The 24670-nt window shown below is 48.6% G+C and overlaps 1 protein-coding gene across 1 annotated transcript in view; it reads right to left on the bottom strand.

Annotated features, from left to right (window-relative positions):
- Positions 1-7525, bottom strand: part of Rspo4 (R-spondin 4) — a 37219-nt gene extending 29694 nt beyond the window's left edge. Inside the window, exon 1 of the mRNA XM_055617997.1 lies at positions 7311-7525. Coding sequence (XP_055473972.1) covers positions 7311-7389 — 79 coding nt within the window. The 5' untranslated portion in view covers positions 7390-7525. The remainder of the gene's footprint in view (positions 1-7310) is intronic.
- Between the last annotated feature and the right edge of the window lie 17145 nt (positions 7526-24670).

Below are 24670 nucleotides of genomic sequence, written 5' to 3'. Positions count from 1 at the left end.
GCCCCCGGTCTTTCTAGCACAGAGGTCTGCTGGCCCAAGCCACACCAGGAGCCATACTGTGGATGGGCCAGGAGAGGACTGGCATGTTGGCATTGGACCTGAGCTCAGCCATCAATTATGTGGATTTAAATCCTGGTTTGGCAAACCTTACTTTGTCAAGCTGCTGTTTTGGAATGTGAGATTGCTTGTATTGGCTTTTTTCAGCCTACAAAAAGGACAAGTACGCATGGTGCAGGGAGCGCCTCTGGCTTTAAATCTGCTTGCAGCTCTGTGGAGTGCACGGAACTCAGTCTCTGTGAGTGGTGGCTGCGAGGCTGCTGTGCCTGGTAGTCAGAGCTCATGTCCAGGGCCACGAAGAATCTGAACCTTGGCCGTGTGGCCTTGGACAACTTACTTAACCTCTTTGGGTTTCTCATTTATATAATAATATTCACCTAACATCCAAAAGATGGTGTCTGGGTCCCTTAGCAGCTGGTTGGCCCCCTCAATGTGGGTCACTGAACAGCCTCCCAACCTTGTCAACTCCTCGTAGGGAACGGCTACGAGGGAACGGCTACGAGGGAACGGCTCTTACTCACATCTGCAGAGGCAGAATGCAGTGGGGAGGATCCACTGGTTGGAGGATTAGAAGTTGCCATTCCCATAGGTCAGAGAATTAGGCAGTCCCCCAAAGACACCCAGGGACATTAGGATTGTGTGGTGCGTGCTCTAGGAGTTACCATGCCAGACCATGTCACATCTCGACAGCATCCACAGCCATGGCTCTGGATGAAGGACTGGTCCCGAAACGATGACAACTTTAACACAGGCTTTAACAAGTCCCCAGGCCCTATGTAATAGCGGTACAACCCCAGGTCACTGAGAGCTGTGAAGGCACCTGACCCTGGCTATTGGCTGCCCCCCTCCCCTTGTGCAGGGTCTCTTGATGTCTTTGGACACTGATGCTGCCTGGGGAAGGGCAAGGCAGACTGGCAGCCCTCAGCTACACAGCGGAAATGGGGCTCTTCGGGGCCATCTCCGACTTCCCTGGCTTTGGAGCAGCTGTCTTTGGTTACTGGCCTTCTGCACCTCCATGACCACCAAAAGCTGATGACCTGGGGCTGGCTTTTTCCCGCTGCCACCTCCATTTTTACAAGTGTTGATCTCAAAGTTTCCTCTGGACATTTTTTTGTGCCTATTCACCCTCCAACACTCTACAGTCCCACTCAGGAACCCCAGAGAGAAAGCAAGCATGGACTCCTCTGCCAACTGTAGAGTTTCTGTGCAAGAAAGAGGCTGGTTAATGTCAGTACTCAGCACTTAGCAATAAGTGGGATTTGCTTCTGTGGGTTTTGGAACCAGAAAGACCCAGGTTTCTGTCTTTTTCTGTCATCTGTCTGTCTGTCTGTCTGTCTGTCTGTCTCTCACACACACTATGTGACTCAGTCTCCTCTGAATTATTTTTCTTCCTGTGTATGGGGGGGGGGGAGTAACTGTATCACCATACAGAGCTGGGCTGAAAGCCAATGTGAGGAGAACTTGATGGTGTCTGTCACAGTCAGTCAATGTTCTGTGGTGTCTAATGAAGGAATACCCTCAGGGCCCAGACAACCTTCCAGGGCCAACATCCAAGTGTGCTGGGAAGGGTACAGCACCAGGCTTAGGGTGACTAGATGCAAAAGACCTCAGGAGCTGATCGTGTGTGTGTGTGTGTGTGTGTGTGTGTGTGTGTGTGTGTGTGTGTCGTGGAGAGAGTAGAGGTGGAAATTGGCAAGCCCTCCTGGGCTTACTGCCCAGCTCCCAGATGATGCCATGTGGCCCACTGGGCCTTGGGCTCCTCTTGGGAAAATAGGGACCTGCTACCTTCATACGGTCCTACATCTTACATCTCTCCTGCATTAGGCTGATTGTAGGGGCTGAGTGTTTCAGACATGCACAGCTGGGGGAATGGCCTCCACGTTCTGGTAACAGGAAGAATGCATTTTCAGAGGCTGGTGACATGGCCCAATAGCTAGAGCAGTTGCTGTGCAAGTCTGATGGCCTGGATTCGGGTCTCCAGGACCCATGGAAAAGCCAGACAAGTGTGGAGGCTCACTTGTAATCCCAGAACGCAGGAGGTAGAGCAGGGGACCCGCCAGGCAGACTAGCTAGCTAGATTAGCCAGAATCAGCAAGTCCCATGTTTGTCGAGAGACTCTGCTCCCATAAGGGAAGTGAGAGCCATTGAGTAAGACTCCTGATATCCGCTTCAGGCCTTCACACTCATGCACACACTCATGAGTATGCGCACATACCAGGTTTGCACACCACAAAGACCTGCACGCCACACATATGCGCGCACACACACACTGTACACATATGCACACTCACGGGCACACATACTCCGTATTCATGTACATATACATACTTGCATGCACACTCACATACCTGTGCTCACAGCCCTACACATAGGCAAGTGGCAGTACACTTAACACTTCAAAAGCACTCTGCTAGTTTCTGCAGAGTATAGAACACCATGGCCTCTGGCATGATCCCGTGTGGTCCACAAAACTTAGAATATTTACTCTGGTTCTCTACAGAAACACCCCAAACTCCACTCTGCTTTCTTCCATCCTTTTCTTTTCCCTCTGTTCTGTTTCATGCCATTTCATTTAAAAAAAAAAACAACAACAACAACAAAAAAACAAAACAAAACTGACTGTAACTTAATTGGCTGCTGGCTGCCAAGGGCTTCAGATCTCTGTGTGAATTCCCTTCATAAGGAACAGCAAACCTTTTACACATGACAGTCCCACTCAGCAATGTCTCCTCTTGGAGCTCCAGAGTCCCCAATCAATGTCCCTTCTTGGAGCCCTCAACTAAGACAGGACCAACATCCAGCCTGCCTATCAAAGGCGGAGAACAGAAGAGCACTGAGGGTCCTGTTATGGCATTGTCCCTGATGGCCTTTAGGGACATGTTGGGATATTGTGACATTAGGGATGGCGCAGTGCCCACCCATGCCATCCTCTGGACCCATCAGAACCTGGCCAGGGGAGCTCAGCAAATGTGGCATCCAACTCCCACCCAAGACCCAACACTGGTGCTGCCCACAGTGGGACTTCAATCTTCTTCCCACCGTGCGGCCCCTAGAACAGCAGGCTCTCCCTCCTCCTGCAGCTCACTGCATTCATGTACCTGCTTGATGACCCACTGAGCTCCTCCTAGGCAGTCAGTCCCAACAGTCCCCTGCTAGCTCTATGCACAGGCCATGGTGCCTCCAAAGCTGTGGTTCTGTGCCCCAACCCAGACACTGGGAGTTCTCCACAGGCAGCTGGCCCTTGGCTCCCTTGCCTGAGAAATGGGTATGCCACAGGAATGGCAGGAGTCTATCCACTCCACAGTGCCCTGGCACATGCCCAGCCCTCTCCCTGTGGTCTCTGCATCTCTGGTGGCTAGGAATGGGGAGGGTGTCTGGATGGCTTCCCAGCTCTATGGCAGGATAAGTGGAAATCACCTCCCTTTGTTCCCAGGCTGGCTTCAGACTGGCTGAGGAGAGACAGGCCAGGTGTGGGGGTCAGGATCAGCTGCCGGCCTTGTGTGCAGGCTTCTGCTTTCTAGATTCAACTGGCTCCTGTTTCAGCAAGAGACCCAGGTTTTAGGGCAGGACTCAACCACACCATCCCTCAGTACCTGTCAGGCAGCCCCTCTCTCTGCCCCAAGGGAAACGGCTTCCCTTTCAGAGCTCCATCTCCACGCCAGCTCTCAGGAGACACACCTTGTCCTGCACCCAGCCTTGGCTCCAGCCTGCAGGCAAGAGGCCCAGGTGAATCCCTGCTGTCTGTCCAAGTGTTGGCCTCTCCTCTGGATCTGCATCCAGGGCCAGAGCTGCCATCCATACTTCACACACGGCATTCCTTTCACCCACTGTCAGGCCTCTGGAGTGGATGCCACCCCTTGCCATTTCCTGGTAAGTCGAATGGGCTCAGGGGAATGAATGTGAGTTCTCGGGGAAGCCAGTGCTCAGGAGGTGCCCTCTACTGAGCCCCCTCTGCCCTAAGAGGCCTTTGTGTACTCTCCCTCTGGGATGTTGGTGAATTTTGCCTGCCTCCCAGGGAGGCAGCTTCAGTGACTCCCACCATTGAGGGAACCACATATCAGAGAGGTTGCGTGCTCTGTCCAAGTTCTTATGCCCAGGGTAGGAGGGGACAGAGGATTTGGACCCCAGCCTCACCTCCAGGAAGCTTTAGATCTATGAACCAGGGATGCAACTTAGAGTTCCCTCATTTTGCTCCACTGCCCCACTGCCAGGCGCACCAGCTCATTTCAAGAGAAATGTCCCCATCTGGTTCTAATTCATTTATACTTAATTAATCAAAGTGTTTTGTAAGAGACACTTGAGGTCCAAGAACCCCTTTCAAGCCTTTCCTTTCATTCTGTTTTGTAGAAACAGAAAAATTAGGTTTCATCAAAACCAAGCAATGACGCTGGAGCCATAGGAGCCCAGGTCCATGAGAAGTGGATGCCACAGGGGACAGCGTAGCTCAGGCATGACTGGGGCAGGCAGATCCTTCCCCATGGCTGGACATTGGGTCAGAGGCTAAGGTCAAAGGCAAGGTGTAGAGGGGAAAGCCCAGGAATGCAGGGAAAGGTTGAGCCTTCTTGTTGGCTAGGACATTTCAGCTTAGCATCCCGCAGGCTTCAACACAACCTGTAACACCACATGAATAGATGAATGAATGAGTGAGCAAGCAAGTGAATGAGGCACTGCCAGGCGTCTACAGGACACCTTCTCTGGCCAAAATCAGATCAGAAGGCCAATGTCAATAAGACCTGGGGATCACATGCACAGGCTCCCCCCCACCAAGCCAAGTGTGAAAAACAATCCTTATGGGCATGTCTTGGTTTGAGAAAGGTCAGCTCTTCCCCATTGTCTCTTCCTGGGCCCTGATACACCCCACAGTTAAGAAGTCAGCCAAACCCAACATTTTCCAAACCTACTTGGCCACGATAACTGTGACCGCTTGAAGAACGGACTCTAGGCAGGTGTAGCCTCCATCTCATTGCCAATGGGGAAACTGAGACTACGGGCCGAAGCAAAGGAGAAACTCTCTCATCCAAGGTCACATAGCACAAATGGGTCAGGAGAGAAACTGAAGGCTGAGGCTGTTTCCTTCACATCACAGTTACAGCCTTGCTGAAGATGCTGGGCAGGTGTGTGCATTTTAAGCTCAAAGGCAGCCTCTTCATCCAAGTGGACCAATGCAATGCAAGGAGCAGCACTCTGCTCCCAGCTTCCTTAGGAGGTGCTGGTGAGCTAACAGGAAGGACAAATGATTTTCCTGTCCCCTCCCCTCTGTCCTTGGTTCTTTCCTCAGAAGCATTTTAGAAATCTAACTCGGCTCCCCTCCAGGGAGGTACACTGAGGTTCTGAGAAAGGAAGACTAACCCAGGTCCTAGGAACCCACAATACCTATCAGACAGAGCTGAGCTTTACCTGCTGTGTAGCCTTAGGCAAGTCAATTCTCCTCTCTGAACTTTTTTCCTCTCTAAAATGTAAGTGCCTCTCCCTGCATTCACTGGGCTTTTTAAGTAGCGAATGATACAAAAGACAAGAAGTGGTTAATAGTGACCAGCACCACGCGGTGCCTGCATAGGCAGCTAATGCTCTACCTCACTTTACCCTGGCTACGGTTCTCCTGATGAGATGGAGACTGAAGTTTATCACTTGCATTTTAAAGACAAGTCAGTGAAAGGAAAGGACTTTAAAAATCGTTTCAGAATGGAGAAGTATCTTGGGGGTCTAATGTAAAGGATCTCACATAGGTAAAATTGAAGTCCCTGGTACATTTCCTGAGGTCACTCAGGGGGAACCCTCAAAGGAGTGCTGGGCAGCCACGTAGTGCTGACACACACCTTAATCCCAGCACTCGGGAGGCAGAGGCAGGCAGAGGCAGGCAGATCTCTGAGTTTAAGGCCAGCCTGGTCTACAGAGTGAGTTCCAGGACAGCCACAGCTACACAGAGAAACTCTGTCTCAAACAGAACGAAAACAAAGGAGTGACATGCATCCTCACTCTGGCAGGCTTTAGAGCTGGTGCTCTGGACAGCGGAGTGGAGGCCACGCATAGGCCCCCAAGTCCCTGCAGCCCACCTGAAGCCAACCTGCATCTCTATTATCTCTGCCCTTTGTCCAGCTCTTAGGCGTTTGCCCCCCTAGGTCATGGCCTGCAGTCCCACCCCATGCCCACCCTCCCACAGCCCCTCTGTGGGCTCTGATCCTTTACAAGAACTACAGTGTCTGTGTAAGGCTTTCCACACGGATGGACTAGAAGCCCCCATAGGCAAGGCCATTCTCAACTCTCCCATTCTCCGTATTCTAGGAACCAGGCTCTCAGGCAGAGAGACCAAACCAGACCTTCCAAGCCTTCCTGTTGGACCGTTCAGCAAAGCAATATGCATGAACTTTGGGTTCCTGCTCTATAGAGTGAGCCAGCCACAGTCATTAGGGCATCATAGGGATCTGAGGACACAGTGTGAGGCAGACTCTTGGGACAGTGGCCAATCTTTGGCTGTTGATTCACAGACAGGCATCTGGAGTCCCAGGACCTGTCCTGCTTAGGCAAAGGGCTTGCTGGTATTCTTGTCCTCCCTGCCAGCACAGGGTCTGCAAACCTTGGTCTGCAGAAGCAGTTCCAAACTCACCTCCGAAAGACATCTCTGGCTGTGGCATCAAGGAACCGTGGCACAGGACCCCAAGAACAATGTTTCTAGAGCCCAGGGACAGTAAAGAGCCTCAGGTTCAGGTCTTCTGTTGGCTCCAGGAGACCCAAAGGGAAAATCCCAAGGTTCCTAGAGTGGACAAACTTCTAGGTCATCCCCAGAAGACTTCAACTTGAACACAGTTCACCACACAGTTCACACACAGCCACCAGAGAGGCTCACCCAGCTCACTTCTTGGGAGGGGGTAGGTAGGTGACAGCAGGAGTCAGGATCAGTGGGCCCTGGAACCACTGCTCTTGATATGACTCCCCCTGGCTGACTGTGGAGACTTGGGCTGGCTTCTAAGCTATTACTAGCCCTGTCTTCTGGTGTGCTGGTCCCAAGGATAGTTCTTTGGGTTTTTGCTATCTGTGGAGTTACTTTGGGACACACCTGGGAGGCTGGCTGGGGCCAGCGAGCCCAACCACTAGCCCCTTCCAAGTAGTGCTTTCTAGGTCCAGGTTGCTCGACAGCTCTCCGTGCTAACCCTGAGTCAAGAGTCCTGGCGTCAGACACCAGCCAGATGCCCGCCGGGCTACGCTGAGTCTGCCTCACAGCGCCTAGCCCACCGCCAGCCCGGCCACATCTGTACCTTGCTTCTTCCTCCGGTACAGGGCGAGCATGTCCACTGCGTGGGCGACGAGCAGCAGCAGGCAGAGTGGCGCCCGCATTTGGGCAACCTGGTGCTCCTGGTGCCCCGACGGCCCGGCAGCCGCTGTGCGGGGGCGGCTTGTGGCACGCGTTGAGCATCCGCGGGTCGCTGGTCGCTGCGGCCACCGGGGACCCGCCGTGCGCCCAGGGCGCGGTGGGTCGAGTGAGGGCGTCAGCTTGGCCGCGCGACCAGGGAGGGGCGGAGCCGGCTGCTGGGCGGTGCTTAATCCTGGATGGGTGGAGGGGGCACTTGCTGGTGCTGGCGGACCTGCCTGCTGCACGCAGCCCAAAGCTCCACGCACGTGCATAGGCCAGCCGCAGGTACACGCGCACAAGCAGTACTGCACAACCACCTGGACAGACCCTCCCTCAGCCACTTCTGGACTTCCTCCTCCTCCCGCCTCGCCTCCCGACACTCTACTCTAGCCAAGAGCTTGGCCTCTCTCTGGCACACTGTCCCCACCTGGCTGGGCTTGAGTTTTCTGGTGTCTGGCCCTCCCCATCTCTCAGCCCTCAGAGTGGGAGTGGGAGCCTGTTGCTGCACCACACAGCCCCCTCCCCTTTTTTTTTTCTCTTTCTTTCTAGCTATCCCAAACACTTTCTGTGGACGTGGGAGCGTTTCCTGCTACAGCCTTGGGGAGCCCTTACTCTTTGACCCAGTGTCCAACATCTCATAAATTTGCTTACTAAGGGGCCTGAGTTTGTTTCTCCTTCCAGCCTTATCTCCAGGAATGGGGTTGGTTTTAACCTTTTCAGTGCCAAATTGCTCCTCCAATAAAACAGTATCTTCCTGTTACCCTGTGAACCAAGCCTAACCGTAGTGAACCTGCTACAGACGTCAGAAACACATGAACTTGGCCTTTGGTTCAACACTTTACATGCACTAAAGCTTCAGAAGAACTTTCTGTTTAGACTAATTGTCCACTCCAAAAGGGAAGGGACACGGGGGACCAAATGATTCGCCCAAAGCTGGACAGCAGATTAGTCACCTTTCAGCCGCTTCTCAGCATGCTGTCTCATCACAGAGATGGAGGGAGCCTTGGAGACTCAGAGGACAATTAGGCTTCCTGTTTTCTCTAAGTGTTGCTTGATAGACAGAGGTCCTGAAGCTCTGTCCTGTCCACCCCTACACCCCAGCCCACATACACATATTTAACACCGGCCAGCTGCAGGTAAATATCTCACATACCGAGCCTTGTTGTGGTTCTCTGCTGGGTTCTGATGTCTCCCTTCTCCCTTCCATCCTAAGTCTCCAACTTCTCACGGTGTTTTGCAAGCTTTTCAAGCCCCTTGTATGTTTTTTTTTTTATTTGTTTTTGTGAGGCGGTGTCTTATGTATCCCAGGCTAGCCAGAACTGATTATGTAGCTAAGGATGGATGACCTTGACCCCCTGATCATCTTCCCTCCTCTTCCCAAACGCTGACGTTACAGGTGTGTAATGTCACATCTAGCTTCCTCTTACACCCAGAGGTGGCCTAATCCCACCACTTCACTGGGTCTTCCGGGACCCAGTCATTGTTAAGCCCTCCTCCAGTAAGTTCTCCCTAATTCTCAGCCCAGCACCTCTTCTGGGCATCCACAATTCCCCATTATAGCCATCTTAACACACTGGTAAACACAGCCCTTTCTGTCTCTCCCTCTGCCCCAGCTCCCCACGCCTCCCCTTGGTTCCTGCTCTTAAGGTATAGATATTTCACAGGGCTTTTGCTGTGGTGCTGTCTGGAAAATTCTTCTTCAGAACTTGGCACCAGCATGGCCTCCCCAGAAACCCTCTCCCATCACTACAGAAGTACAGGACAGTCACTGCCCTCGCCACCTCACCCTCCTCTGCTCTCTGCAGTGCCAGGCACCACTGGCCTGCTTTTGGCTGTAGCTTGCTTGCTTGTGAGTTACATAGGGCAGCTACCATCTGTGCATTCTCCATGTGCCCAGTGCGTAAAGTGATTACTCAATATTTTTGAAATGAATAAAAGTCCAAATGAGTGAGATGAATGAATGAATGGTTGAGCATTCACTAACCCCCAGATTTATTGCGGGACCTTGTGGTGGTTTGAATGAAAATGTTTCCCCGTGGGATCAGATGTTTGAGTCCCCTGTTGGTGGTGCTGTCTGGGTAGGATTAGGAGGTGTGGCCTTGTTGGAGGAAGTATGGCCTGTCACTGGGAGCAGGCCTTGTCGCTCAAAGCCTCACATGAGTTCCAGTTCTCTGTGCCTCCTGTTTGCAACTTGTGATGTGAGCTCTCTGCTGTGTGGTCTCCACCACCACGGAGCCTAAGATCTGGATCCCTGAGACCAAATAAACCCTTCCTTCTATAGGTTACTTTGGCCATGGTGTTTTATCACAGATAGAAAAGTAATACCTCAAGAATTTTCTGATCTTGTGAACCCAGTAGACTGTCTGGGCCCTCCAGAATCTGATTTTAAGGAATTTAAGGCCCCAAACTCTGATCCTTTTCCTCCCTTAGATGTTCAGGGGAGTTCATTATGTCTCTAGGGGTTGTCTGGGCACCTCAGCCTGCCATCCAGACCCTCCCCCAGGACATCTGCCCAGGAAGGACATAAAGGCTGGGGAAGCTGATGGCCTGTATGGGAGTTGTGGGCCCAACAGTGTTAGGGGCTACTGTACTGGACACTGTCAAGAATAGTGGCTTTACAGCATGTGCTCCCAGGACGAACCCTCTCAGACCCATAGGCTCAGGCCTCCCCCATCTTCCACACAGTGGTCCCTCCTCAGTCATGGTTTTCTTTTCCACAGTTTCAGGTGATGTCAGTTGACCAAGTCTGCAAATTTATGAAATGAAATATTACAGAAACAAGTACTGCTAAGTTTTAAATTGTGGCCTGTTTTAAGTAGCACACACTTCCTATTTAATCTGATCCTGGGTTAGAATAATACCATTTTCTAGCATATCCATTCTGTAAGCATCACCTTCCTGTCAATCACTTAGTTGGCTAGGCAGCGCTGTGTTCAAGTCAACATTATGGTATTTATTAACAGTCCCAAGGAATGACATCAGTGATTCACGTATGCCGGACAGAAGCCAGGAAATGCTTCCTTTAAGTAGAAAGGTGAACATAAAACAGAACATAAAACAAACATTATATTCGTTTGACTTTTATTGAAGTGTATTACTTCATTTTTTTCCTCTTTTTATTAGCTGGTGCTGTTAAGCTTGTACTGTGCCTAACTTATAAATGGAACTTTATCAGAGGTTGGATGTATAGGAAAAATAGCATATATAGGTGCGGTATACATTGTTTCGGACACACACTTGGCATCTTGGGATTTGTCTTGGAAAAGGAGGATTATTCCACATGGTTTCAAGTTTCCTGAGAAAGGCAAGGGCTTATGGAGAGGACAGAGCTGTTCATTCATGTCTGTCCTGTTAACCTGAACTCTGCTTCACTGCAAGGGTGTCTAGGAAATGTACTCTAGTCCAATAGCTGGAGTCCACACAGTTTGAGCAGGAAGAGTGGGTGGACATCTGCAGCCAGAACACTTGGGCTTTCCATCAGGCCAAGTCCAGGCACCCCAGAGCCACATGACGGCTCCTGCTCGGATAGCCACCAGGTTTGCCAGCAACTGTGTTGTTTCCAGCATGCTGTGTTATCTCACTGCATGGAGCTTGGTTTCAGCATCACCACAATCAAGATTCCTAACAGAGCCACAGGACTCCCACATGGTACCTCACAGCTCTGCCCTTCCTCTCCCTCCTCAGCACTAATGCCTAGCAACCACTCATCTGTTCTCCATCTCTGTAATTATGCTGTTATACAAATATTATGTAATGGGATTGTGAAGTGTGTACAGTTTGAGACAGGCTTTCTGCACTCAGCATAACTTCCTTGAGTCACCCCATTTTCCCCATGTGCTACCATCAGCTGCTTTTTCTGCTGAGTGGTCTTCCGTGGTGGTGGACTGAGTGAGCCTTCCACTCAGTTAAAGACATTTGCATCATTTTCAAATTTTGCTAATTAAGAATAAAGCTGCTGTCTTTTTTTTTTTCTTTTTTAATGTCTAGTGATAAAAAGTGCTGCGTTGGATATTGTGATTTTCAAACATTTTTCTCCTGCTCTGTAATTTCTCTTTTCATCTCCTTACCAGACTCTCTCAGAGAGCAAAGATACTTAGCTTCAGTGGGGTCTACTGTATCAGCTTTTCCTTGTCAGAAATTAGACTTTGTGTGGTTTGTTTTCCCGTCGCTGTGACCAACACCCTGACCAAGAGCTAAGCTGGGGAGGAACAGGTTTATTTCCGCTTACAGGCTATAGTCCACCATTGAAGGAAGTCAGGGCAGGCTCTGCTGGCTTCTAATACAGCATAGGGATGGTGCTGCCTGCAGTGGACTAGGTCCTCTCACATCAATTAGCAATCAAGAAAATGCCCCACAGACATGCCCACAGGCCAGTGTGATGGAGGCAATTCCTCAGCTGGGGTTCCCTCTTCCCAGGTGTGTCCAGTTGACAACCAAGCCATCACACTTTAAGTTTCAAGTCCAAGAAAGTTTTCTAGTGTCAAAGGCTTTCTCATATGATATCCAAAAAAATGATAGGACAGTGGGGGTGGGGGTGGGGGTGGTGACACATGCTTTTAATCCCAACACTCAGGAGTCCAGCCTGATTTATAGAGCCAGTTCCAGGACAGCCAGGGATACACTGTCTCAAAACAACAACAACAAAACCAAAAACCAATCAACCAATCAACTGACCAACCAATCAATAAGTTATGTCTGTGTTTAAATCCATGATTCATTTTGAATTTGTTTTGGTGAAAAGTGTGGGGTGTAGGTCAAGATTCACCTTCTGCTTGGGAATATCCACTTGCTTCCATGTAGTGTGGTATTACTTAGTATTGTGCCTCCATGGAACTACTTTAACTCTTTCATCACAAAATAATTGAACGTGTTTATATGCATCTATTTTGGGATTTTCTATCCTGTTTTTGGACCGTATGTCCTTTTGCCTATCAGGACTATATTGCCTATCAGGGGCTCGAGAGATGACTAAACCAGTAACGTACCTGCCACATAAGCATGTGGCCCTGAGGTCCCCAGCACCCCGTGCATAAAGCTGGACTCAATTGTCTATCAATTTGGGAGAAATTGGGAGAAATGTCTTCAGTCTGCTGAGTTGACTCCCCCACATGAGACATGGTGTGAGTCCCTGTCTAGTTGGACCTCCTTTGGTTTTTTTAAGCCAGAGTTTCATCATTTTAGCACAGCATTCACACCCATGTTTGGTCGGGTTCAAATCTGTTTCATCTCTTTTTCTACTAACAAGTTCAGATGCTACTGGATTTTTAATTTTGCTGTATTCATCATCATTACTAACATATAAATTTAGACAGTTTTGTGTACTGGTCTTATATCTTGTCACTTTGCTAAACTAGCTTGTTAGTTCTGGAGTGCCTATATATGCTCATAGAATTAACATATACATATATATTACTCTCTGTATATATAAGTTTTTCATAGACGGTCGTGTTACCTGTAAATAGGGACTGTTTTCCTTTCTTTCTGAACTTGGTGCCTTTTTTTTTCTTTGTTTCTGCCTTATTGAACAGTGAGAACTTCCAGCACTCTGCTGAAGGGGACTGATGAGGGGACTGACGAGAACAGACGTCCTTGTCTCATTCCCAGTCTGAGTGGGAAGATATCCAGTCCTCACTAGTGAACATGACATGACCAGTCGGGCGTTTGTGGATGTTTTTCATCAAGTTGTGGAACCTCTTCTGGTTGCTGTTCTCTGGTTGATAAAATTATGAGCAGATTTTGGATTTGTCATTTTTTTGTGTATATTGATATACTCATTTAACTCTTATTTTACCTATGGATATTATACGTTACCTCCTATAGCGGAACAAGCCCCACTTGGGCATGGTTTTCTTAGCTCTTTTTCTGAATGGTTTTAAGGACTTCTGTGACTATATTTATGAAGACTAGTGACCTGTAGCTTTCCTTTGTGTTGTCTCTTGGTCTGATTCAAGTATCAGTGCTTAACAGTAGTCTTGGAAACCCCAGAGGAACAAAGCAGACAGAATGGATTTGCACAGGCTCTGAGGACTACCCCGTCAGTGTGATTTAACTGATTAATTAATTAGTTAATTATGTTTTTTGAGACAGGATCTTACCATATGGCCCCGGGTATCACATAACTCGCTATGTAGAGAGGCTGGCTTTGAACTCAGAGATTTAGCTGCCTCTGCCTCCCAAGTGCTGGGATTAAAGGTGTTCACAACTACACTGGCTTTACCCTGTTACTGTAGCTCAGCACTTGAAGGTCACCTGGAGGAACCCTTGTGCCCCACTTCAGCAGTGAAGACTGTTAAATCAAGAGGTATAAAGGCAGAAGTTGTAAGCATTTGCTTAGTGTGTCTTAAGGTCCTGGGTTTGGTTCCAGCACATAAGAGCAAACAAACAAATACATGAATACGTAAAAAGATGTAATAAGACTTGAAGCTTCCTGACATAAAAGCCCAAAATGTCCAGGATTTAATAGAGAATTATTTGTCATAACGAGAATCAGCATAACCACAATTTTAATGAGAAAGTACACGCAACTGATGCTAATATCAAGATAATTAAGATGTTGAAATCGTCTGACGAGGATTTTCAAGGAGCCGTCATGTCATAATATTGTTCTTGTAGGAAATTACAAATTCTCTTGAAACAAATAAAAACATAGAAAACCATGGCAAAAAAGAAACCAAATAGAAATTATGAAGCTGAAAAAAATAATTGGAAAAAACAACTTGCTAATAGACTCAATAGTAGAGTAGAAATGAGCAGTGATGGACAAACCCCAGATTCCTCCCCAACAGGCATGGTAACCCAAGGCATTTCCCAGGCACGCTCTCTTCCCGTAGGACCTGGGGGTTGCAGTCTTGGCTGCAGGTGGTGTTGACAATGCAGCTGACCTTCCAGGGACAACTTCCTTTCTGTTTCTTGACTGTTTCCTGTTCTGTGCAGGATAGGGGATCAGTTTCCAGTTGAACTTGACCCCAACTGTTGAAGTCAGGATCTGCCAAGGCAGTTCTTAGACCAAGGCAGAATGAGAGACTACTTCTCAGGATAAGTCATAGGTAGTGCAGGTGGGCTGGGAGAACTCCCATCCGAAGGAATGTTCTCACTGCATGTGGTCCTCATGTGCTCAAAATCTGTAAGCAGAGACATCAAACCTCTCACCTCCTTCTCCGGACTTCACATCAGTCCCCTCTTCAATCAAAACCCTTAAACCTCCATCTTCTTCCGTTGTATGTCTGGCATTCCAGGGACAGGGGTGAGCAAACAGCCCAGGCCTTCCTTGTGGGGCATTTAGGCATACAGCTTCAAACGAGCCTGCCCTCCTGTGCTAAACCCTGAGGAATCCCAGACTCCATCCCCTACAGATTGGCTTGATGTTATTTTAATACCAGTGAAATAAATTAAGAAATTACCCACAAAATACAGGTTTTGAGCATCTTGCTTGAAATTTCTTTCCATAAACAAACGGACTCTGATGAGATGCCTCAGTACCAGTCTGGGACTCTCTTAACCTTTTGTGTCCTATGTGGGTATGGAATCTGCTGGGGCATGGCAAAGGCAGACTGCTGGGAGCCACGGTCACCTCTAGGGCTCTGTGTTGACTTATGTGTATACCCCTCTGCTCCATGAAGAACCCCTTAGACACACTTCCTTCCTTCTCAGCTCCCACAGTTGGTGTCGACTGGGGAGCCACACTCCCTGAGTGAAACAGATTTCCCAACTGAAGTATGGCTTCAAACTGGTGTCTTTATTGAAACCTGCCCCTCTTTCTCCACGGAAAGCAGGGATATCATCAGTCCACAGGAGTCAGACCCTCTCTTACCTTCTGTGTTTGTAATTCCTAGGTGTACCCAGGGGAAAAGAGCCCCACAGATCCAAGTCTTCTGATGCCAGAATGGTGACGCATGCTATTGTCTGGGTGGTTTTCAGTTTTGATTATTGAATAAGTCATTTCTGGTTTTATGTCCAGCCTTGGTCAGCCTGGGGTAGCATTTTTCTTTTCTCTGCTGTTAGAAGTTGTGACACTCTTTCAAACAAAGGGCAAAATAGAAAAACAACAGTGAAAATATTTCCAAAGTATGTTTACAGTCAAGTTGATCCCTTGGCAATTGACTGAGGATAGAAGAGAAGGATTGAAAAGTTTTCCATCAGGAGGGGAGAGTAGGTCTGGGGTACAGGAATGTGGGTGTGTGTGGCTGCCAGTCTTTGCACTGAAGAAGTGAAGGATGGAGAGAGACAGGGGTAGAGAGCTGAGCCAGCAAAGGTGGGGAGGAAACCACGTTCAAGCTTTTATGTATGGACTCTAGAAGAAGCTGACGAGAGCAAGCTCATGAGCTACTGTGTGTCCTGTAAGTCTGGAGTCACCAACACCTTCCCAGGAACAAGGTGGCTGTGAGATGCTGAGCAGATGCAAGAAATAGCAACTTCTTCCTTTGTCGTTATTTTTGACCAGGCACAGAAGCCAGAGTCAAGTCAGGGGCTGGCCACTTACTTATGTGACTTTAGGCAAACTGCTGAGCCACTTGAAACCTCAGTTTTCTCATCTTTAAAATGGAGATAGATTGGATTTTGAAGATTGAATTTGTTAACATAAGTGGTTCCTGGTAAGTGACAGGTGCATTAGTCACTTTTCCTGTTATCGAAAAATGCCTGACAAAAAGAAATTAACGCAGCCGGGCATGGTGGCTCACTCTTATAATTCCAGAACTCAGGAGGCAGAGGCAGAGGCAGGCAGATCTCTGTGAGTTCAAGGCCAGCCTGGTCTACAAAGTGAGTCCAGGAGAGTTAAGGCTACACAGAGAAACCCTGTCTCCAAAAACAAACAAAACTAAACAAAACAAAAAAGCGACTTAAGACAAGGAAGGATTTATTTTTGACTCACAGTTTCAAAGTGCAGTCCTTTCAAAGTGCAGCCAAGGCCACAGGAGCCTGTGGCAGCTGGTCACACTTCATCTGCAGTCAGGATATGGAACTGTGGCATCTAGTTTGCTTTCTTCTTTTTATTCAGTGGGGGACCAAGCCCATGGAATGATGTCCTTCACTCTTAGGGTAGGTTTCACAACCTGCCCCCAATTAACCTAGAGATTTTTCCACAGATATGCCCAAAGGTTGTTTCCAAGGTGATCCCAAATCCATCAAGTCAGGGTTAATGGCCACAACAGGTGTCTAAGGGTTGTTAGTTTGTTACAGGTTCACAGAATATTTCATGTAAACATGCAATGGTCAGGATGCAAGGAAAACAGGGTTAGGCATTGTGAGCTGTAGCATGGACACTGGCTCCAAGGTCCTGTGTCCCACATTCATTAATGTTGGCTGACAGCATCGTTCACTCATTACCCATCAGGTACTGTACTAGGGATTGGCTAAACTTGAAGGTGATGTCCAGGAAGAGGCTGGTGGAGAGATAGACTAGGAAAGAAGGGAGTTTTGCAAAGTCATTCAAGTTTCAGAATCCAGGGTTGTGGAGGATCATGGGCATCCGGGGGAGGTACCAGGAGAAGTCTATAGAAGTAGTACCCGGATTGAGTTAGGCAGGGCTTACAGTATTTCATTCTTTCACCCCTTCATTCATTGAATAAGATTTGCTAAGGACCGGTACACCTGTAGTGAGAATTTAAACAGCCACACCACTGCAGACACATTGCTGGTTTCACACACTCAGCTGGTTAGCTCCACTGAGGCCCTGGGAGGTCTTGGGCCCAGGAGGTCTGAAACCAGACTTGGCCTTTCCCACCTGGCTCTGTTTCCCAGAGGGGCCTGTCTACCTGCTCACTGCGTATGTGGACCAGCGCTTTCCTCCTTGCCATGCCCTTGGCTCCAGTCTGTCTCCCATGGCACACACTGTAACTGTTTTGATCCCCGCAATATATAACTTCCCATATCCAAGTAGCCTGCTGTAAACACCAGTGATTCTCCCTGCAAGCTTGCCAAGGCCTTGGCTTTGGACTGAAGAATTAGAATCCATCTCTAATGAGGTATGGGAGATAGATGGATGGTAGCCCCAGTACCCAGCCTTGGCTGGGCTTCCTTGGGAGTATGCCCTTTGTTGTCTTTAGGCGCCCTTTGGGGCTGGGCCCTTTCACCCACTTCAGCAATTTGCTTATGTGTTGAAGAGCCTTTTGTGACTCTTCGTTATCACTGAGCTAAGGAATTTTATGAAAGTCACAGACTGCATCCCCAGATACCATCCATGAAGTCTCTTTAACTCAGTCTGAGAAGCGTGGGTCACCAGGATGGTGTCCAAGCTTCTTGCTGCATAGTGTATTCAAAGACCCTGTCCTGGGTCTACCCTTGCATGTTTGGTTCATGCTATGCTCTCTGGCATAAGGAAAGCTTTCTTTTCATTGTTGCTTCTCTGAGTCGCACCTACTCTTCCAGATTCAGGTCAAGTTCATCCTGAGTGTTCCTAGGGACTGAGCCTGCTCCTGGCTTGTGGTGCAAATGGTACTGGGCCTTCCTAAGTGTCCCTCTAGTGGTTGGCCTGGTTAGCATTCCTTCTGGGCATGGCCTTGAGAGCTGGAAACATAGAGTGGTCAGGTCAGAGCCTAAGACAAAGCCTCCGCTTCCCCTATTCTTGAAGCCCCGCTTTCCACACAGGTATCCAGACCTGGGCTCATCTGGGTCCTAGTCAGACCTCCCCTGACTGGGAAGTGATCCCACTCTCCTCTGCACCTCCTGTGGCCCCCACCTTCTCTTAGACCACTGTCATATGACCCACTAGACTGCCTGCCTCCTTCCCTCTATCTGAGCTCCACTGCCTCAGTCTCTCCGTAGCCATCTGGTTGGAGACAGAATCTGAGGCATGTGCTCTGTCATGGTCCTTGGTTGCATGCCCTACACTCTTTGGCTTTCCTTTGCCATTCTGAGATTAATGAAAATATAAAACCTGGCCCTGGAGCCAGAGGAAGAACTGAGCCACCCCAGGGAGGATTGTAAGTACACTCATGGGAAAGCCACACTGCTGCTGCCATGGTGGCTTCCACAGTAGTCATTTCCTCTGCTGGTTCCTGGTGTCCACGGAGGCCACTGCTTTGAGATCCTACTCAAGCTGCTGACATGTCAACAGCTGGGTTGCCGTCTCCTCTTTGGCATCAGCTTCCTCATCTCAAGAAAGCTGGACACAGTTCAAGAACATTGTATCACCAGCTTCTTGATGTTAGCGTTGTTCCACACAAGTCGCTGGTTCCTCACAAGTTGCTCTAATGGGAGCCAAGATGATGAGAGTCACAGAGTGCTGGGACCATCGTGAGCAAAGCTCTTATAACACCCCAGGGAACAACCAGTGAGCAAGCAATAGAAAGGTTCATGTTATCGCTTGTGAGTTGGAGAAGCCCTGTGAGGTAGAATGTGTTGTGTGTTGAGCAGATGTGCAGAGAGTGAGTCAGAGAACACAAGTAGCTCAGCCAAGGTCATGAGTGGGAAGACTGGAACAAAGGCCAGGGACCGTGGGACTGCAAACCCAGTGCTTTTCATTCCACTCATTAATCTGTCCCCTACCACTAAGCTATGATCGACAACTCCCACCCGTGAGCACCCACACCCACCTGGGATCACTCACCCTCCGGTCTGTGGACACTGTTGTAGAGCCTGGTCCTCCACTAAGAACAGCCACCATCTTCATGTGGTCAGCAGTGCCCGATTCAAGGGACCATCAGGATTGGGTGTGTTGACTACTGACGTTCCCACAGAGAAGGAGAGACTGGGTAGGGACCTTCACCAGAGTCTAGCCACCCCTGCTAATTATTTATATGCCATTCTGCCCTAACTGCACATGCACTGGGGCTTGGGGGGGGGGGTTAGAGTATATATGGGCTGGGGAAAGCTAACTGAAGGGAATACTGACTATATGGCTATCAGGAAGCCATCATCCACACTGGGTGAGGACTTTCCACTGGGGCTGCCTAGGGGTCACTCTTTTTTTTTTCTTATTTTTTTAAATTAAATTTAATTTTTTTCTTATTAGGGGTCACTCTTGCTCCAGTGGCTTATTCATGTTCTGTAAGCTCAATAAACTCATGTGAACTTTGGTAGAATCACACTTTGGTCTGTCACTGGGACCTTATAGGAAAGGTCTTTATACGTCTCCAGGGAAGAGTTTCTTGAAACAGACACCATCATATCCCCATCTATAGACACCCATCTGATTTGGGACCACTCATCTTCCTGTCTAGTAGAAAACTGCTCAAGCCTGAATGTCACTGTGGCGGGGACTCAGGTCTCACCTTGAATGAGACAAAGCCCTGATCCACAGAGCTCACATACTGGTTGTAGAAGGCAGACAACTGTCAAATGATTACACACGGTACCGAAGGCATAAGACTGCAGCAAAGAAAAGGAAACCATGTGTGTGGAGCCAAGAGTAACAGAGCCAGGCTGGTGTTTTATGAAGCCCTACCTGATAAGGTAAACTTTGAGCAAATGCCTAAAGAAAATGAGGGGGTGAGTCCCGTGACAACTTGGGAGAAAAGCAGAGGAACAGCCATGCGAAGGCCCTGGGCTGGGAATGAGTTAGGAGGGCTGGTGTGAGGGAAGGGAGAAGAGATGGAAGGGGAAACAAGGGCTGGCAGGCACTGGGTTCAGCCCGCATGATTGACCCACAGGGTCTTCACAGTGCTTATCTGCTAGAAAAAAAGGCCACAGCCACCCTGACATGGTGGCTGTGCGTCCCAGTCTCCCCTTCTTCGGTGGCACCTGGGGCCAGAATGGAAGCCGGAAGGCTGAAGTCTGCAACAGCTTATGCAGGAGTCATCTGTCTTTTAGGGGAGGTTTGGGTCACAGCCCTTGACCTGGTACACCTCCTCCTTCAGCTCCGCTTAGAGAGGAGAAAGCTGAGTTGCAGAGAGGTTTGTGTAGCTTGTTGGAGGTCTTAGGCCAAATTCACCTGGCGCATACATCCTTGCTCAAGTTTGCAAATTACCCTTGTGTTTTTCCAGGTCCTTAGAGTGGTGTTGTTGGCAGGTTAGGGAACCTTTCTGTTAATCCCTTAGGACTTTGGGGGTGTTTTCTTGGGCTGTGGGACCCCACCTTTTCCTTTCCCTCAAGACCAGGTAAGCAGTTTTCTCTGCTTTGTGCTCCTGGCCATTGCCATTTTGTGCCCTTCTGGAGGACCGAAGGAAGTGGTCCAACCAGTTACAACGTGGAAACAGAAAACCATGAAGCACAGCTAGCCTTCGCTCTCTCAAAGCTGATTATCCAGGTGTGTTGCCATAGTGATGGAAAGCTAACACAGTCCCCTAACAGGTCTTTCAAAACCTTATTTTCTAGCGTGTCTATGAGCTGGCAGACCATGGAGGAGAGGGCCTGGATTCCCTCACAGCCAGATTTGGGAGGAGATGCTACCCGCCCAGGCTAGCCACCATCCCATGGCTGATCAGCAGATATGGCCTCCAGAACACAGTCAGAGAACACAAAGCCGGGTTTCTCAACTGACTTCCTTCAGACCGACTCTTCTTGGCAGGAGAGGGAAATGGCCATGGTTCCCTCTGCTCATGGTTTAACCTGAAGCTAGGGAACAGATGTGTTCTCTGACCTTCGGCTGAAAAACTAAGCACTTTTCCTGGAGTTGTCATTGCATTTGAGGGCTGGAGCCTAGGGCTTCCCTGTGTCCTCCATGGGTCAGTAACTGCCCAGTAGTCGTGGCTTGGGGACCTGGGGATTGATTAAATTGATTGGATTCTTGGTTGATAGCTCTAGTGGTTTCTCTGTCCCTGTTGTACAAAGGGTCTGAGGCAGTCTGGGGGTGGGGAGGGGAAGGCAGAAGCTGGGCCATCTGCTCATTGGGAACAGCTAGGAATGCAAAAAGAGAAACCCAGCCGCTCCCTGCCGGGGGAAGGAAGCTTGGTATGGAAGTAATTCTGCCACGCCGGTCGGCCTCCTCCGAGCACTGCCCAAATGCTTTTCCGATTTCCAAACTTAATTAGGAGCCATTGCTTCAGTGTGACTCACCACTTAATAATGAGGCTGTTTATTAAGAAATGGATGGAAAGAGCACAAGACAGTTGGCAATTCAAGTCCCAGTCGTTTGTGTCGCTGGCTGTGTGATCTTGAGTGAGCTACTTGCCCTCTCTGAGCCATTTTCTTGTCTGTAAGTTAGAATTTACCTGGTAAGAACTGGGGGACGCTAACTGATCAGGACATAAAGTCTATAATTGTGGCTGGCAAGATGGCTGAATAAACACAGTTCTTGCCATGCAAGCCTGAGGACCTGAGTTTGGTTTCCTAGCACCAACATCAAAAGCCAGGTATGCAGCATACATCTGCAAACCCAACTTTGGGGAGGCAGAGACAAGACCCCTAGGCCGTGCTGGCCAGGCAGGCTGGCCAAATCTGGAAGCTCTAGATTCTGTGAGAATTCTTGCCTCAAAAACTAATATAGAGCGTGAGTGAGGAAGGCATTTGAGGTCAACCTGACCTTGAATTTGAAAACAACAAGGTGTTTCCACTTTCTCCACCATGAACATTCTCCTCTCAGAAGGCCCCAGCCATGCCAGTTACTCCTGCCTGGAAGGGGAGGGCTGTCCATGTGGGACTGTTGGGGAGAGTCTCCCTCTTCGAGCTGCCAGGAGGTTGCTGCTGGTGCCATGTTTATGCATCCTTGAATGAATCTGCTGAAGCAGGGGAGGAAGACATCCAAGGCCAAGCTCTGGCTCACACACACACACACACACACACACACACACACACACACACACACGCACACACACGCACACACACGCACACACACATGCACACACCACAGATAGACACACACAAACTTTATTTAAGAATAATATGTATTTAAAATATGTGCAAACAAGTAAGCAAGCTGAAAAGCCTCCCAGACTGTCAGCATCCTGTGAGAAGCACTTAGATGAGGAAAACAAATATTGGTCACATCCAAGTCCCCATCCTACTGGTCACCTTCGAGGGCAGTTGTTCTCAACCTGTGTGTTGTCACCCCTTTGGGTTTTGAATGACCCTTTCACAGGGTTCACGTATCAGATAGCCTATAGTTATCTGATAGTTTCATTACTATTTGTAACAGTAGCAGATTTACAGTTATGAAGGTAACAACAAAATAATCTTATTCGTTGGGGAGGCGGAGTCACCACAACATGAGGAACTGGATTAAAGGGTTGCAGCATTAGGAAGGTCGAGACCCACCACTCCAGGGAGTGGTTATCTCTGCCCTCTGTCATCTTAGACTAATTTCACCAATCTTTAAACTTGATAAACAAGCAAAACAGCCGTCAGTGTGTTTCTTCTTTCTTTCGCACCATATTTTACCACACCTTCTACAAAGGTGTGAGCAAGTTTGTGTTAATAATTTTACACACTAAGATATTTCTGTGCATTTCAAATATTCAAATGGAATTTATCACTTATGGATGACTATAAGTTATTCTATAAGATTAATACTGGTTTATACTATATTATATGTCTATATGAGTGAGTATATACCATGTGCATCTTTCTGCTTCTGGGATAGCTCACTCAGGATGATCTTTTCCAGATCCCACCATTTACCTGCGAATTTCATGATTTCCTTGTACTCACTCATATAGACATATAATATAGGATAAACCTACTAAAATCTGTACACCTAAAGAAACTAATCAAGAGGGAGGACTCTTGCTAAAATGCTCAATTCCTATGCAGAAAGGTAAAGAGATGGACATCAGAAGAAGGAGAAAAGAGGGAACAAGTCAGGAGCCTGACACAGAGGACCTCTGAAAGGCTCTGTCCTACAGACTATCAATGCAGATGCTGAGACTTATGGGCAACCTTTGGGCAGAGTGCAGGGAATCTTAGGAAAGAAGTGGGAAACAGTAAGATCTGGAGAGGACAGGAGCTCCACAAGGAGAGCAACAGAACCAAAAAATCTGAGCACAGGGGTCTTTCCTGAGACTGATACTCCAACCAAGGACTATGCATGGAGATAACCTAAGACCCCTGCACAGATGTAGCCCATGGCAGTTCAGTATCCAAGTGGGTTCCATTGTAATAGGAACAGGGACTGTCTCTGACATGAACTGATTGACCTGCTCTTTAATTACCTCCCCCTGGGGAGGGGGGAAGCAGCATTATCAGGCCACAGAAGAAGACAATGCAGCCACTCCTGATGAGACCTAATTGACTAGGATCAGAAGGAAGGAAAAGAAGACCTCCCCTATCAGTGGACTTGGGGAGGGGCATGCATGCAGAGGGTGGAGGAAGGGAGGGATTGGGATGGGAGGAGACAGGGAACCAAAGGGGGGATGCAAAGTGAATAAAGTGTAATTAATAAAGAATTAGAAAATAATAAAATAAAAACAGCAAAAAAAAAAAAGATTAATACTGGCTCTGTGTGTGACACTGGGTGGGGTCATGACTCTTGTCTTCCTGGGGGTTGTTGCTCAGGTCTGAGGCTGCTCTTTCCTGACCCCCAGAGCAGGTGCTGTTTCCTGAGGGTTCTTTGGTCTGAGGCTTAGCTCATGGTGCTCATTTTTCATTCTAACAACAGTTTCCAGGGTCTGTTCTGCTGCTGAGAGCCAGTCACCTGGCCCCACCTTAAAACTAAATTCCTTATTGCATTTATTTATTTGAATTCATTTATTAATGTGAGCACCTCCACAGGCATATGTGGAGGTCAGAGGATACCCTTCAGGAGTAGGTTCTCTTCCTGAACCCTGTGGATCCTGGGGAAATGGCCTCAGCCCTCCCAGGCTTGGCAGCAATGGCTTTTACTGCTCGGCCATCTTGCTGGCTCTGCTTGCTTCATAGTCGAAGGCATCAACAGTTTGCCCTATGCTGTGAGGGCTTTAATTTCAGCTCTGTCTATCTCTCGATCCTGAACCCTTAACCTGTGCTTTAGCATTCCATGGGAAATACTCAAAGGACAGTCAAGACAAAGATGAGTGTGCTAAAGTCACGTGACTTGAGAGGCTGCAGAAAGCCAACCCCTAAGAGGTGTGGCTGAGGTGGAATGGGAGAGCATGGCTAGACTGGAGGTCTAGACATTAAGGGACACTTTTAAAATGAAGAGAAAGAAACTAGGTGTAGTGGTGCATGCCTGTAATTCTAGCCCTGGGGCAGGAGGATTACCAGGAGTTCAAGTCCAGCCTGGGCTACATAGGGAGTTCCAAACCATCTTGGTCTACAGAGTGAGACCCCATCTGACAAGACAAAACAAGATAAAGACAAAAGCCTGCTCACTGCAGCTGGAGGAGCCGCTCTCCTTTTGCCCATCGCTGTCTTCTTCTCTCCCCGCTCTTTCCTGTTCTTCAAACAGGTAACGTGCACATATTGCACAAAAGTGGA

Source organism: Psammomys obesus, unplaced genomic scaffold (assembly GCF_907164565.1).
Source record: "Psammomys obesus unplaced genomic scaffold, mPsaObe1.curated_primary_1811, whole genome shotgun sequence".
Lineage (NCBI taxonomy): Eukaryota > Metazoa > Chordata > Mammalia > Rodentia > Muridae > Psammomys > Psammomys obesus.
The sequence above is the reverse complement of the archived record's forward strand: the minus strand, read 5'-3'. Positions and strand labels throughout refer to the sequence as shown.